The following is a 16206-nucleotide window of genomic DNA, read 5'->3' on the forward strand; positions in this document are numbered from 1 at the left end:
CGCCTATAATCCCAGCACTTTGGGAGGCTGAGGTGGGAGGATCCCTGGAGCCCAGGAGTTCAAGACAAGCCTGGGTAACATAGTGAGACCTGGTCTCTACCAAAAAATCAAAAAATTGGCCAGGCATGGAGGTGCACACCTATAGTCCCAGCATCTCAGGAGACTGAGGCAGGAGGATCATTTGAGCCTTGGAGGCAGAGGCTGCAGTGAGCTGAGATCACACCACTGCACTCCATCCTGGGTGACAGAGTGAGACCTTATCCAAAAAAAAAGTTTTAAATAAAAACATTTTTAAAATATCAAAGATGTGAACCAAAAAAGCAGAGTACAGAGGGAGAAGCTGGGTGAAGGGTACAAGAACACTCCTTTCTGTACATCTAAAATTATTTCAAAGAAAAAAGTTCTTATAAAGCAGGCATAGAGATTTATAAAGCAGGCATAGAGTGATTTTAAGTCTCCCTCATTTATGATATTTGTTAATTTTCCAATAAAATTAATGGACAAAGTAATTGTCCCATCAGGATTGGAACACTGGAAAGTTTGCTTTTATATATACACACATACACATGTGTGTGTGTGTGTGTGTATGTATATATATATCTTCCCTTCTTCCCCAAAATATCAAACTTGACCTAGTTCTAGAAGATCCCAGGCAGGAACACGTCTGTTTGCGTATGTCCCTTCAGAAGGAATGTGGCTAATTGGGCTCTCCCGAAAGCAGGCTGCTGGGGAATGCATGCAGGCTCCTTCTTTAATCTCAACCTCAAAGTCCAGGGTCAGCCTTGAGTAATTCCAGACACACATTTTCCTGTGGTCACCAGGCACTCCATGCCCTGGGGCTGGATGTTGATAGGAAATGGGCAGCCTGTCCACCAACCAGCCTGGGTGCTTTTCTTTTCTTTTCCTTTCTTTTCTCTTTCTTCTTCTTTCTTCTTTCTCCTTCCTTCCTTCCTTCATTCCTTCTTCCTTCCTTCCTTCTTTCCTTCCTTCCTTCCTTCCTTCCTTCCTTCCTTCCTTCCTTCCTTCCTTCCTTCCTTCCTTCCCTCCCTCCCTCCCTCCCTCCCTCCCTCCCTCCTTCCTTCCTTCTTTCTTTCTTTCTTTTTTTTCTCAAGATGGAGTCTCGCTCTGTCACCAGGTTGGATTGCAGTGGTGTGATCTCAGCTCACTGCATCCTCTACCTCCCAGGCTCATTTCTCCTGCCTCAGCCTCCCAAGTGGCTGTGATTGCACAGACTTGCCACCATGCCCAGCTAATTTTTATATTTTCAGTAGAGACGGGGTTTCACCATGTTGGTCAGTCTGGTCTTGAACTCCTGACCTCAGGTGATCCACCTGCCTTGGCCTCCCAAAGTGCTGCGGTTATAGGCATGAGCCACAGCACCCAGTCAATATTTCAAGTGAACAGAATTCAACATTTCAGGTGAAGCACCTTGGCCAATGCCTTGTGGGTGGTGACTCCCAGCAAGAGTAACCAGTGAAAGGCAGGCTGGCTCAAGGGGGAGATCAGGGTGGCCTTAAGTGGGCCTCTGTCTCCGTGCAGCATGTAGCTGAGGACCAGTGAGTATGCGTGGCCTTGCTCACCCGCAGGTGAGTCCGCCTGCCACCCGTATTTTCTTGGACAATGCAGTTTCAACAGCCTTTGTTTACCAAGTGCATGCTGTGAGTCAACGCGCAGAACACCTTACATCACCTCATCTCATTTAAAACTGCCCACCTCACCACTTGAGGTCAGGAGTTCAAGACCCTCCTGCCCAACATGGTGGAACTCCCTCTCTACTAAACATACAAATATTAGCCAGGCATGGCAGCAGGCACCTGTAATCCCAGCTACTCAGGATACTGAGGCAGGAGAATTGCTTGAACCCAGGAGGTAGAGGTTGCAGTGAGCCAAGATTGCACTACTGCACTCCAGCCTGGGTGACGGAGCAAGATGTCGTCTCAAAAATAAAAAATAAAAATGATAAAACTGCCCACCTAGAAGGGGAGGACTATGTGATTCCCAACTTCCAGTCAAGGAGACCGAGGCTCAATGAGATTAAGAGACCTGTCCAAGGTCACCCAACCTGGATGAGATGAAACGTAGAGCCGCAGCCTTGATCACTCTGTCTACTGCATCTCAATACTCTACACAGCTTTTCTTGAGCACCTACTCTGTGCACAGTGCTTTGCAAGCCTCAAATGTCACAAGACTCTGCAAGGAATGTGTCACGATCCTCATGTCACAGTGGAGGGGACAGATTCTTGACTCTGACCAAGGTCAAGTGCATGGTTGGTACATGATGAAGCCAGGATTCATATCCATGTGGAGATTGAGCCTCCTTAGCAACAGGAATCCTGGCCGTTCTGCTCATTGTTGTATTTTCACTCCTGGCCCATCAGGGCACTTAATAAGTCATGGCTGAAAGCATGAACTCAGGGTCTGGTCAGCTGCAAAGCTCAGGCTCCTAACCGTTCCTCCATATTTCTTTCTGCTGCCCAGGAATAAATTTCCCCCTACAGAAATATCTCAGTGAAGCTGGGCATGGTGCCTTACGCTTGTAATCCCAGCACTTTGGGATGCCAAGGCGGGAGGATCACTTGAGTCCAGGAGTTCAAGACCAGCCTGGGCAATATAGCAAGATCCCATCTCTACAAAAAAACAAAAATTAGCCAGGCATGGTAGCACGTGCCTACAGTCCCAGTTACTTGGGAAACTGAGGTGGAAGGCTCACTCGAGCCTGGGAGATTGAGGCTACAGTGATCTGTCATTGCACCACTGCACTTAGCCTGGTGACAGAGCAAGACCCTGTCTCACAAAGAAAGAAGAAAGAAATATCTCAGTAACAATTATTCACACAGTAACCACTCCTGGAAAGATGTCTGCGTAAAGGGTGGATGATTGTCTGTCTCTTAGGAACACAGATAACCTCCTGAAGACTGGAGGAGGAACTAGCAGCTCTTTCATGATGTCCCTCAATTTATTTTATTGTATTTTTTTTCCTTCTTTGAGCTGGAGTCTCCCTCTGTCACCCTGGCAGTAGTGCAATGGTGCAATCTTGGCTCACTGCAACCTCTGCCTCTAGGGTTCAAGCAATTCTCCTGTCTCAGCCTCCCAAGTAGCTGGGACTACAGGTGCATGCCACCACGTCCGACTAATTTTTTCTTTTTTTTGTATTTTTAGTAGAGACAGGGTTTCGCCATGTTGACCAGGCTGGTCTCGAACCCCTGACTTCAGGTAATCCGCCCGTCTCTGCCTCCCAAAGTGCTGGGATTACAGGCATGAGCCACCACACCCAGCATTTTTTTTTTTTTAATAGATGAGGGCTTCCTACATTGCCCAGGCTGGTCTCGAACACCTAGCCTCACCTTCTTATGTGCCAGGACAACAGGCCTGAGCCACCATGCCTCCCCTCAATTTTCTTATAATTAGTGTTACTATTATTGTCATTATGTCCATCCAAGTGCACAGGTGGGAGTCATTGCCACTGGAATGTACATTCAAATCCTTTGGCAATGGACATGGAAACACAACCCCAAGAACAAAACAAATTGAAACTCTTTAAAGTCAAGATAGTGGTTACCCTGGAGAGGGAAGAGGCTAGTGACCAGGTGGATATATGAAGCTAGTGTTCAGGGGCCTGCTGTGGTCCTGTTTCTTTTCTTGAGGCAGGGTCTTGCCCCTTTACCCAGGCTGAAGTACAGCAGTGCAATCTTGGCTTACTGTAGCCTTGACCTCCCAGGCTAAGTGATCCTCCTGCCCCAGCCTCCTGAGCAGCTGGGACTACCACGCCCCGCTGATTTTTGTATTGTTTGCAGAGATGGGGTCTCGCCATGCTGCCCAAGTTAGTCTTGAACTCCTGGGCTCAAGTGATCCTCCCCCCGGGACTCTCAGACTGCTGGGATTACAGGCATGAGCCACTGCACCTGGCCCCAGGTCCTGTTTCTTGATCAGGATGTAGTTTGGGTGGGTAGGTCCCTTTTGTGAAACAGAAGCAGGCTGGACCTCATCAAGCTGCACATTTCTGTAGGAGTGATTTCAATTGCAAGGTGCCGACAGAATAGTCAAACTGATTGTTCTTGCTGTGTTAGGATCTTGGTTAAGAGGGCCAGCTTTAGATGCTCATTTCTGGCCTTCGAATCCAGATTACCATTCGCTAGCTGTGTGGCTTAAGACAAGCTGCTTAACCTCTCTGTGCCACAATTTTATTAGCTGGGAAATGAGTCTGCAGGGCTGTGAGTACCCAAGCCCTTTGTACTTCATTTGGTAAAAAAGTTGGAACCTGTAAGCACTGTTTAGATCTTGCTTTATTTTGCTGCTAATTAACAAATGACTTTATGTTATTTATTTATTTATTTATTTTTATTTTTATTTTTTATTTTTTTTGAGATAGAGTCTCACTGTCGCCCAGGCTGGAGTGCAGTGGCGTGGTCTCAGCTCACTGCAACCTCTGCCTCCTGGGTTTGAGCGATTCTCCTGCCTCAGCCTCCCGTGTAGCTGGGACTACAGGTGCCCGCCACCATGCCTGGCTAATTTTTGTATTTTTAGTAGAGACAGGGTTTCACCATATAGGCCAGGCTGGTCTCAAACTCCTGACCTTGTGATCTGCCTGCCTCAGACTCCCAGAGTGCTGGGATTACAGGATTTATTAAATAAATAAATAAAGGCTGAGCCACCATGCCTTTATTTATTTATTTATTTATCTTTGAGATTGAGTCTCACTCTGTTGCTCAGGCTGGTGTTCAGTGGCACGATCTTGGCTCACTGCAGACTCCGTCTCCCAGGTTCCAGCCATTGTCCTGCCTCAGCCTCCTGAGTAGCTGGGACCACAGGTGCCCACTGCCCCAGCTAATTTTTTTTTGTATTTTCAGTAGAGACGGAGTTTCCACATGTTGGCCAGGCTGATCTTGAACTCCTGACTTCGAGTGATCCACCTGCCTCTACCTCCCAAATTGCTAGGATTACAGGCATAAGGCACTGCGCATGGCCGATTTTTTTTTTTTTTCCCCCAGCAAATGCATTTCTAGTTGGAGTATTCTACTTGCTTCCAGTGTTGAGTATGAAACCAGATAACACACATAAATTGTCCAGCAGTGTTTAGCATACCGGTGCTCAACCAATGGTGGCTCTTAGTACTAGTTTCCTTTTCCCAGGACTGAACGGGGCCCTGGGGAAACCCACCCCACATATGCAGCCTTCTAGATTAGTCCTCCAGCTCTGCCCCTTCCCTGGAGGGACACAAACAGGGTAGAAGGGATGAATGATTCCTGGTCAGCACTTTCTGACGGGTGACCCTGGGCAAGGTGATAGAATGTTTCCGAGCCTCAGTTCCCTCCTATGGAAAATGGAACTAAGAACAGGTATATTTTGCATTAACACATTTTGCCTTGCTATAAAGGAATACCTGAGACTGGGTAATTTATAAAGGAAAGAGGTTTATTTGGCTCACAATTCTGCAGGTTGTACAGGAAGCAAGGCACCAGCATCTGTTTGGCTTCCGGCAAGGGTCTCAAGGGTCTCAAGAAGCTTTGGTTCATGGCGGAAGGCAAAGGGGGAGCAGGCACGTCACATGGTGAAAGAGAAAGAGAGAGAGGAGGGAGGGATCTTTTAAACAACCAGATCTTCCATGAACTAATAGAGTGAGAACTCACCCATCACCACGACAACACTAAGCCATTCATGAGGGACCCACCCCATCACCCAAACACCTCCCCCTAGGCCCACCTCCAACATCAGAGGCTTCAACATGAGATTTGGAAGGAACAAAACATTGAAACCATAACACTCACCTATCTGGCCATACTGTTGTGAGTCAGGAGTGAGAAAATGTATGTCTAAAATTATATTCCAGGCCAGGCACGGTGGCTCATGCTTGTAATCTCAGCACTTTGGGAGGCTGAGGTGGGCGGATCACCTGAGGTCACGAGTTTGAGACTAACCTGGCCAACATGGTGAAACCCCATCTCTACTAAAAATACAAAAATTTACTCGGTGTGGTGGCATGTGCCTATAATCCCAACTACTTAGGAGGCTGAGTCAGGAGAATCACTTGAACCCAGGAGGCGGAGGTTGCAGTGAGCCGAGATTGCACTGTTGTACTCCAGCCTGGACGACAAGAGCGAAACTCAAAAGAATAATAATAATAATAATTAAATAAAATAAAATTATATTTCAAATGCTAATTGTATCAGCCCTGTGTACTAAGTGAGCTTGTCCTGGTGAAATGACCACCTCCTTCCCCCAATAAAATCCCTAACTGACATTGATTTCAAAGCCCTGTAAAGCTGTCAGCCTGAGAGTATTCTGGTTCTTCTCTTGCAGGTGAAATCTATTACAGGAGCAAATACCTGAGAAGTGATACCTACAACGCCAATATTGAGGCAAACAGGATTGTGGTGTCTGAGTTTGGAACAATGGCCTATCCGGACCCCTGCAAAAACATATTTTCCAAGTAACTGCCTGTTTTAAATCTGAGCAAATTTCATGCCTTTTGCTCTCCTTGATGGCTGAAATAACCAGCATTTGCTCCTCTAACAATTCTCGTTAGGGTGCATGAAAACTCCACATGGCTGCCCTTTAACCAGAGGTGCTATGCAGTTCTTGATCACTGACTGCCAGAGAAGCTAAGAGCATTTGACAGATTATTAGAAGCCCTCCCACATGGCTGGTGGGAAAGGAATTTGGAATCATCTGTCAAAATTACAAAGGCACATTCCCTTCAGCCTAGAGATCTATTGCTTGCATACAAAATGGCACATGCAGCAGGTATTTGTCATTTATGGCTGCATCATTTGTTAAAACAAGTAGCTGAAAACAACCCAAATGTTCATTAAAAGAGGAGCGGTTAAATCCATAACAGTAAAACTGTACAAGAAAATGCCATGTAGAAGTAAAAAGGAATGGGAATGTTCTCTTTGTGCTCTGCAGAAACATTTCCAAGATAGACTTAGTTAAAAAAAAAAAAAAAAAAAAAAAAGGAAGGTGTAGAAAGAGCATGTTATAAGACGTATTTTGTGTGAAAAAACAGGAAGAAGTCTAGACTAAATTTTGCTTGTACATGCATAAAGAAACTAAGAAAGGATGCGTAGGGGACGTGGGGCAGATGAGTGATGAGGAGAGGGAGAGATTTTTTGCTGTATATATTTCATTTTATTCATTTATTTATTTATTTAAGACAGAGTTTCACTCTTGTTGTCCAAGCTGGAGTGCAATGGTGCAATCTCAGTCCACCATCATCTCTGCGCCCCCCCAAGTTCAAGCGATTCTCCTGACTCAGCCTTCCAAATAGCTGGGATTATAGGCATCCACCACCACGCCCGGCTAATTTTTATATTTTCAGTAGAATGGGGTTTCACCATGTTGATCAGGCTGCTCTTGAACTCCTGATCTTAGGTGATCCACCCACCTTGGCCTCCCAAAGTGCTGGGATTACAGGCATGAGCCACTGCACCTGGCCACTGCATACATTTTAAATAATCTGGGTTAGGATCCATAAGAATGTGTTACATATCTGACAATTAAATTATTGGCTAGGGAATCAGGCCTGCCATCAGTATCTTCTTTCTGAAACTCTCTAGACATAGAAGAGTTACGAAAGGGTTGAAGGGTAGACTGGCCCAGAGATGGAAGATTGCTTCTGCTTTTTTGAGAACTGAAGCCATCTCTCCCATTCCAGTATCCAGCTCTTGGGCTGGCTCAGAGCAAGCACTGAATTCACATTTGCAAATAGGAAGTGTGGGGCAGGAGCCAGTGGGAAAGGAGGAGGAAGGAGTAAACGAATTTAAAACAACCATACTTACCTGGTAGGGGAGATACCATAATCACGAATTTAAAACGATGACCTGGAGGTCCTGGAACCAATCTTCCTTGTTGTTCCAGTATTTGCCAGTAGGAGGAGCACTCCCCAGTAAACCGATCCAGGATTTGCCAATTTCACCACCGATAAACCCCTCTGGTTTTTCTTTCTTCTTGCTTTGAGTGTACCTTCCGAGCAAATGAGCTATGTGTTCTTAACTCATAATTAGTTTGTTTTCCTTTTTAAATTAAAAACTAATTTCCTGGATAAATTCGAGATAACCAGTGTGGACTCACGTTCCTGGCAAAGCCATTATCAGCTGCCTTGTTAGGCTTTGGGAGCCGTTATGGGTTCAAGTATGATTTCCGTAGAGCTTCTTGACACGCTTTGGAACAGTATGTCTTGCTGGCTCTGATGTCGGAGACCTTTGGGTTTTAGGGAGCCCAAGAGGGATCAGCGGGTGACCATGGCATTCTGGCTGACTCACTTCTTAGCTGACTCAACCTGGGGGTGTCTTTGGGGAACTTGATATCTGAGTTCTTAGGATACCTCAAGTGACCCATTGGAACCCAGTTGCTTTATCTTTCTTAGTTGAAGTAAAGCATTTTTACGTTTTAGGAAAACTAAAGCCATCAAGGACAGACTCCTCTGACTGAGTGGACACAGCCACTGACTCTGTTGATTTGCTTTTCTCCCCAGAGCTTTCACCTACTTGTCTCACACCATCCCCGATTTCACAGACAACTGCCTGATCAACATCATGAAGTGCGGAGAAGACTTCTATGCGACCTCAGAGACCAATTACATCAGGAAAATCAACCCACAGACTCTGGAAACCCTGGAGAAGGTATCAACACATAAGTAACCCAGCATCACTTCCTGACTCAAGAAAGGGAGGGTCGGGGACGGCCGGGCTGAGGCTGCTCAGCCTGCAGGGAGCTCACCAGAGGGGCCCTCCTCTAACACCGTGGGATCCCGTGCCCTAGCGCCACACTTAGTGCTAGATGCTAGGCAAGAACTGTGTTGTTTTTATCTTTGTGTCTGTTTCAGTTTCCTGGGGCTGCTGTAACCAAGTCCTACAAAAAAGTTTGCTTTAAACAACAGAGATTGGCCGGGCGTGGTGACCTACGCCTGTAATCCCAACACTTTGGGAGGCCAAAATGGGCGGATCACCTGAGATCAGGAGTTCAAGACCAGCCTGGCTAACATGGTGAAACTCCATCTCTACCAAAAATACAAAAATTAGCCAGGCATGGTGGCATGTGCCTGTAATCCCAGCTACTCTGAGGCTGAGGCAGGAGAATGGCTTGAACTCGGGAGGCGGAGGTTGCAGTGAGCCCAGACTGCACCACTGCACTCCAGCCTGCATGACAGAGTGGGACTGTCTCAAAACAAAAACAAAAGCAAGCAAACAACAACCACAAAAAAAAAAAAAAACAGAAATTTGCTGTGCCACAATTCTGAAGGCTAAAAGTCTGAAACCAAGGTGTCAGCAGGGCCATGCTCTCTCTAAAGGCTGTAGAGGAGGATTCTCCCTGGCCCCTTCCTGGTTTCTAGTGGTTGCCAGCAACCCCTGGTGTGCCTCAGCTTGTAGATGCATCCCTCCAGCCTCTGCCTCAGTCTTCACACTGCCTCTCCTTACAGGTCTGTGTGTCCAAATGTTCTGCCTTTTCTTTTTTTTTTTTTTTTTTTTTTGAGACAGTGTCTCGCTCTGTCACCCAGGCTGGAGTGCAATGGCGCGATCTCAGCTCACTGCACCCTCCTTCTCCCGGGTTCAAGTGATTCTCCTGCCTCAGCCTCCTGAGTAGCTGGGACTACAGGCACCCACCACCACACTTGGCTAATTTTTTGGATTTTTGGTAGACACGGGGTTTCACCGTGTTAGCCAGGATGGTCTTGATCTCCTTACCTCATGATCAGCCCGCCTTGGCCTCCCAAAGTGCTGGGATTACAGGTGTGAGCCACCGTGCCCAACCATGTTCTGCCTTTTACAGAGACACAAGTCATTACATTAGGGCCTACCCTACTGCAGTATGACCTCATCTTAATTTAATGACATCTATAAAGACCTTATTTCCAAGTAAGATCACATTCGCAGATACCTGGGGTGAGGACTTCAACCTGTCTTTTTGCAAGACACAATTCAACCCGCAACTGTGTTCATAATTCTTGGTACTGAGGGAGTTCAGTGAGAATTTGAATGAACGACTCTGTTGAAACACCTGCGATTCTCAGCGAAATCCTACCTTCTATTGACCTGAAGAGGGAGGCATTAGGCAAAAAGCGAGGGCACAAAAATAAGCAAGCACATACGTTTCCTGGGAAGAATCAAGTCAACATTTTGGTGAAAATCAATAGACCCACTTTCAATTTTCTCCAACTGGCTGTTCAAAAGTCTGATGTCTCCGCAATACGTTTTAACGATCTGTTAAAGAGATGAGGCTTTTCTTAGCTGTGAAATTATGTCCAGCTGCTTTTAAGCTAGATGGCATCAGTCCAACTGATGACACTTTCCACAAGGCTACAGAGAGGAAATGCTGGAAGAGAATGGGGTTATCTGACTCTGGGCTGGAGGTTGTATATTTCTAGGGAAGGAAGGGCAGACGGTTGGTCTGCGGCCGCTCCATTATTCTGCAGCTGTGGATTGCAGAGTAAGGGTGATTATTCAGCTCGTTCATCGAGCTTCACTTTGACCAAGTGTTTTTGTAACCTTTCCCTTCCCAGAATAATCCTCTAAGAGAGGCCTAGAGATTTATGCTTCTATGCAATGCAAAACGGCAGAATTTAAGCCAGAATGACAGAGCTGTGGCCAAGAGTAGCTCGAAGGCTACCTCTCTGCCCAGGTCATTGCTCAGATCTTTCTGCAGTGAGGAATCTTGTTTCCATGTTGAGGATTCCAGCAAGGTCAAGCAGCAGGATTGCAATGATAGCCCCAGAAGCATACCAGCTCCCTAACTCCCCTGCAACCTGTTAACTGTCTGAGTCCCTCAAATCCCCATGTGAAGTCGTATCAGGTCACGAGAATGAAAGTCTTTAAAAGCAAATTCTGTATCATTTTCAGATGTGCAAAAATATCCCTCATCTCTCTGAACCTAGAATCAGTCACGTTTTCACAGGATTTCAACCTTTCTCCTTTGAAAAACCAGTTGATGTCATATCTTGCAGATTGATTATCGTAAATACTTAAAAAAAAAACAGGAGGTGTCATATCTTGCAGGTTGATTATCGTAAATACGTGGCGGTAAATCTGGCAACGTCACATCCCCATTATGATGAGGCTGGAAATGTTCTCAACATGGGCACATCCATTGTGGAAAAGGGGAAGACAAAATATGTGATTTTTAAGATCCCTGCCACAGTACCAGGTAGGCCACTCTGGGGAATCGAATAAAACACAAACAGCCAAGGGTGGCTCCTTCTGAAGAGTTCTGTTTTTCGTGATGACACAAGACTCAGTGTGGTACTTTCTCCCATGGATTATTCAGATGACCACGATCTCAGTACTTTCCTTTAGAAGAAAAGAAGAGTTGCTGGGATTCCTCTTGGAAGAAATAAATCCCTTTACTATTCTAATTTCCTTTTATTTAGGCTCCAGGTTATTATTTTATTAGTGTATCCACCCATCTACCATCCATCCATTCATCCATCGTCTACTTACTATCTAATCATTCATTCATCTACCATCCATCCATTCATGCATCTACTCACCATCCATCTATCCATCATTCATTCATCTACTCACTATCCATCCACCCATCTACCCACCATTCATCCACCTATCCATCACCCATCCACCATCCGTCCACCCCACCCATCCACCACTTACCTAGCCAGCCACCCACCATCCATCCATCCACCCACCATCCATCCATCCACCCACCATCCATCCACCATCCATCTACTCACCCATCTGTCCACCCATCATGAATCCATTTATCCATCTACCCATTCTCCCATCCATCCCCCCATCTACTTACCCACCATCCATCCATCCATTGAGCTACCCACCCACCCACCCTTCCATCCATCATCCATCCATCCATCCACCCACCCATCCACCATCCATCCATCCACCCACCTACCCATTCACCCATACGCTATCCCTCCCTCCATCCATCTACCCACCAGCCATCCACTATCCATATACCCACCCATCTGCCCACCTATCATGAATCCATTTATCCATCTACCCATTCTCCAATCCATCCCCCCATCTACTTACCCACCATTCATCCATCCATTGAGTTACCCACCCACCCACCCTTCCATCCATCATCCATCCATCCACCCACCCATCCACCATCCATCCATCCACCCACCTACCCATTCACCCATACACTATCCCTCCCTCCATCCATCTACCCACCAGCCATCCACCATCCATATACCCACCCATCCGCCCACCTATCATGAATCCATTTATCCATCTACCCATTCTCCAATCCATCCCCCCATCTACTTACCCACCATCCATCCATCCATTGAGCTACCCACCCACCCACCCTTCCATCCATCATCCATCCATCCACCCACCCATTCACCATCCATCCATCCACCCACCATCCATCCACCATCCATTTACCCACCCATTCACCCACCCATCATGAATCCATTTATCCATCTACCCATTCTCCCATCCATCGACCCATCCACTTACCCACCATCCATCCATTTAGCCACCCAGCTGCCCATCCATCCATCATTCATCCATCCACCCACTATCTATACACCCACCATCCATCCATCTATCTATCCACCATCTATCCATCCACCCACCCAACATCCATCTACCATCTGCATCTACCCATCTATTCACTCACCATCCTTCCATCCACCATCTATCCATCCACCCACCATCCATCCATCTATCTACTATCCACCCATTCATGCACCCACCTACCCACGTACCGATTCATCCATCCATCCATTCAGTTTTTCAGTCTCCTGACAAACCTTTCTATGGTAAGGTTATGCTACCTACTTTCATTCCCAGCCCCTGCAGCTAGGGTTCCAGGGCTGTTTAGGGAGCTCAGCCCTGCTGGGATCCACTCCAGATCCCTGTCCTATTCTCCAGGCCTTCTGGACCTCTTCCATGTGGGGCTGGGATCTTGGAGCAAAGCCCAGACTGACTGTGATTGCATGATCCTGAGGGGGAGGAGGCGGAGGTTCTTAGCCCATGTTTGTCCAGGACCCTCCTGGGAACCACACCCAGGAGACTTAGGCCTGTGAAGACAGCTGACAGGACTCAGGAGACAGTGCAGAACTATAACAGTGCTTCCTCTGACCTTCTAGTTTAGGAAAAACTAGTTTCTGCCTGTGATCCTTGCTGCTCCCCCATGCCCCATAGTCTTGTAGAGCCCCCTGAGCAAATTACCAGGCTCTGCCTGGAGAGGTGAGCCTCCGAGGTCAGAAGGTACATGGAGTGTACTTGTTAAATAGAACTCTCATTAATTAAGCCAGTAAAGGGATATAGGGGTCAAGCTCAGAATCCTAGAATGCCATACCTGGGGATTGTCTAGGCGTTTGCGATTGCCACCTTGTATTACAGAGAAGGACTGTGAGGCTCAGGGGATCAGGTGAGACACCCCAGTCACATAGCTCCCAGGAGCCACTGACATCCTGCAAGCAGAGATCCTCTGAGCACCTGCTCCATGCTGGCGGTGGCACTGGGACTCGCCGTAACCCGCTCCTCCCAGGCCACAGTGCTTTTCGTTTCAGTTTGCACTGTGTTCTATTTGTTTTATAAAGAAAATAACTATCCCACAACCCCACAGCATCCCTCCCACCAGCCAGCTGTTTACAGGGTGCACAGGTGGCCACAAGAGAGGTGGGGAAGTTTGCAGATAACTCATTATAAGCCAGCCGCAGGCCTGGGTGGGGAGGCCTTTTGACCAGTGAGTGACTCATGCTTGCAGAGGAATAAGAAAACTGAACATGTATTGAGCACCTTCCGTGTTTGGGTGCAGGGTGAGGCACATGGATGACTGCTTTATTTTATTCTGTTCTCTGCCTTCACTCTAGGAGAGTCATAATCCCTGATAAAAGAGGAGGAAGGCGAAGGGAGCTGTGTTTTCTTGGCTTAACCCTGTGACTCTGACCATAATGATAGCCCATTCCACTAAGCCTAAGTTTCTCATCTATAAAATGGCCATCCTACAGCCTAGCTTGACTATCTGCATTTATATAGAACCCCTAATCATGGCTGGGCGCAGTGGCTCACACATGTAATCCCAGCACTAATCCCCAAGGCAGGCAGATCACCTGAGGTCAAGAGTTCCAGACCAGCCTGGCCAACATGGCGAAACCCCGTCTCTACTAAAAATGCAAAAATTAGCCAAGCGTGGTGGCGTGAGCCTGTAATACCAGCTATTCGGGAGGCTGAGGCAGGAGAATCACTTGAACCTGGGAGGCAGAGATTGAATTGAGCTGAGATTGTGCCACTGCACTCCAGTCTGGGCAACAGAGGGAGACTCTATCTAAAACAAACAAACAGGTGGAGGCAGGATTTAGCCCCCAAGCTATAGTTGAAGACCCCTGACCTGGAGGGCTCCCTCTTGGTTCGGTGGTTTTCAGATTGTATATGGGATGGGTGCTGAGTGGAAGGTCTCAGCCTGGCCCTCTGCAGCAGCCACAGCAACAACCTCACTATCTGTCTACGTGTTGCTGTTTAATGTAAAGGTTCTTTCAGCAATCAAGTCAGTTTGTAGGTGATGGTGGTGTGGTGTTAGGGGGCCAGCCATATCCTGCACAATTCCTGAGGCTTGCTTTTTGTCTTGCTAGAGGGCAAGAAGCAGAAGAGCCCCTGGAAGCACACGGAGGTGTTCTGCTCCATCCCATCCCGCTCCCTGCTCTCCCCAAGCTACTACCACAGCTTTGGAGTCACCGAGAACTATGTCATCTTCCTTGAGCAGCCTTTCAGGTTGGATATTCTCAAGATGGCAACCGCGTACATCCGGAGAATGAGCTGGGCCTCCTGCCTGGCTTTCCACAGGGAGGAGAAGGTGAGGTTTGGCTGGACTCTAGCCCAGTGGGTGCTGGCTGCCCATGGAGGGAGGCCGGTCTGCAGGAGGGTGAAGGTTAAGGGGAGGAAGTGGCATGGAAAAGGGAGGAGGCTGCCAGAGGCGTCTACCCACCTTCCAGCGAGTTCTGGATGGTCCTTCAGAATGATCTCCAGGCCTTTGTACCCCCACGGTGATGAGTCATTGATGTGGCTGTCCAGGCAAAGGGATGCCACCTTGGGCAAACGTGGAAGCCGTGGCAGTCCCCCTATGCCCAGCAGCAAAAGGAGTGAGTCCTCAGTCCTGATGGAGAACTGGGCTCCTCCCAGCCTCCGCCCCGCTGTAGCGTTAGGGCGGTAGCTGCCAGAGGTTTAGACATTGTAATGACAGTATGTTCCACCAGACGGTTCAGTAGAAACCTCTCCTTCCATTCAGGTACACCTGAGTGCTCAAAGTATGTATGCATGTATTGCATGCTTGTATATGCACGTATGCATGTATATGTATACATGTATATGTGCATGTATGTACATATGTGTATGAATATATGTATATATGCATGTGTGTATGTATGTATTACCAGTATTTATTTATTTGTTGGGTATTTTGGGGGGGGTTGTTGTTTTTGAGACAGAGTTTTGCTCTGTCACCCAGGCTGGAGTGCAGTGGTACGATCACAGCTCACTGTAGCCTCAACCTCCCAGGCTCAAGCAATCGTCCCACCTCAGCCCCCCAAGGAGCTGGAACCGGAGGCACATGTCTCTATGCCTGGCTAATTTTTTGTTGATTTGTAGAGATTGGGGTCTTGCTATGTTGCCCAGGTTAGCCTCAAACTCTGGGCTCAAGTGATCCTCCTCCCTTCCCCTCCCAAAGTGCTGGGATTATATGCGTGAGCCATTGCACCTGGTCTTTTTTTTTTTTTTTTTTTTTTTTTTTTCTGTTGTCACTTCACTTTTGTAAAATATCCAGTAGTTCTCAGTGTTACCTATTCGAAGAATATACAAGTATAGAAAGCCATGTATAAAATCCTCCCCAACTCACTTCCCCCTACCCCGCCTCCCGTCCACCCCCATGTCTGAAGGGAGCCACCACTACCCACTGGCACAGTGTTACTCCACCTTCTCTGCCTTCATGTGCACTTTTAGTTTTTCTTTTCTTTTTTTTTTGAGGTAGAGTCTCACTCTGTCACCCAGGCTGGAGTGCAATGGTGCGGTATCAGTTCACTGCAACCTCCGCCTCCTGGTTCAAGCTTTTCTCTTCTCTCAGCCTCTTGCGTAGTTGGGATTATAGGCACGCGCCACAATGTCTGGCGAGTTTTTTTTTTTTTTTTGAGACGGAGTTCTGCTCTTGTCGCCTAGGTTGGAGTGCAATGGCACATTCTTGGCTCACTGCACCCTCCGCCTCCTGGGTTCTAGCGATTCTCCTGCCTCAGCCTCC

The 16206-nt window shown here is 47.4% G+C and overlaps 1 protein-coding gene and 1 long non-coding RNA gene across 2 annotated transcripts in view; one reads left to right on the forward strand and one right to left on the reverse strand.

Moving 5' to 3' along the window:
* Positions 1–16206, forward strand: part of BCO1 (beta-carotene oxygenase 1) — a 50600-nt gene that overhangs the window by 12814 nt on the left and 21580 nt on the right. Inside the window, exons 3-6 of the mRNA XM_007994180.3 lie at positions 6298–6427; positions 8471–8618; positions 10989–11136; positions 14552–14772. Of these exons, the coding sequence (XP_007992371.3) occupies positions 6298–6427; positions 8471–8618; positions 10989–11136; positions 14552–14772 (647 nt within the window). The remainder of the gene's footprint in view (positions 1–6297; positions 6428–8470; positions 8619–10988; positions 11137–14551; positions 14773–16206) is intronic.
* The window catches only part of LOC119627675 (uncharacterized), a 59744-nt gene continuing 44630 nt past the window's right edge, over positions 1093–16206 (reverse strand). Inside the window, exons 2-3 of the long non-coding RNA XR_005243874.2 lie at positions 7776–7959; positions 1093–5502 (exon numbers count right to left, since the gene is read on the reverse strand). This is a non-coding gene — a long non-coding RNA (uncharacterized lncRNA). The remainder of the gene's footprint in view (positions 5503–7775; positions 7960–16206) is intronic.

This window comes from Chlorocebus sabaeus, chromosome 5 (genome assembly GCF_047675955.1).
Source record: "Chlorocebus sabaeus isolate Y175 chromosome 5, mChlSab1.0.hap1, whole genome shotgun sequence".
In the NCBI taxonomy this organism is placed as follows: Eukaryota; Metazoa; Chordata; class Mammalia; order Primates; family Cercopithecidae; genus Chlorocebus; species Chlorocebus sabaeus.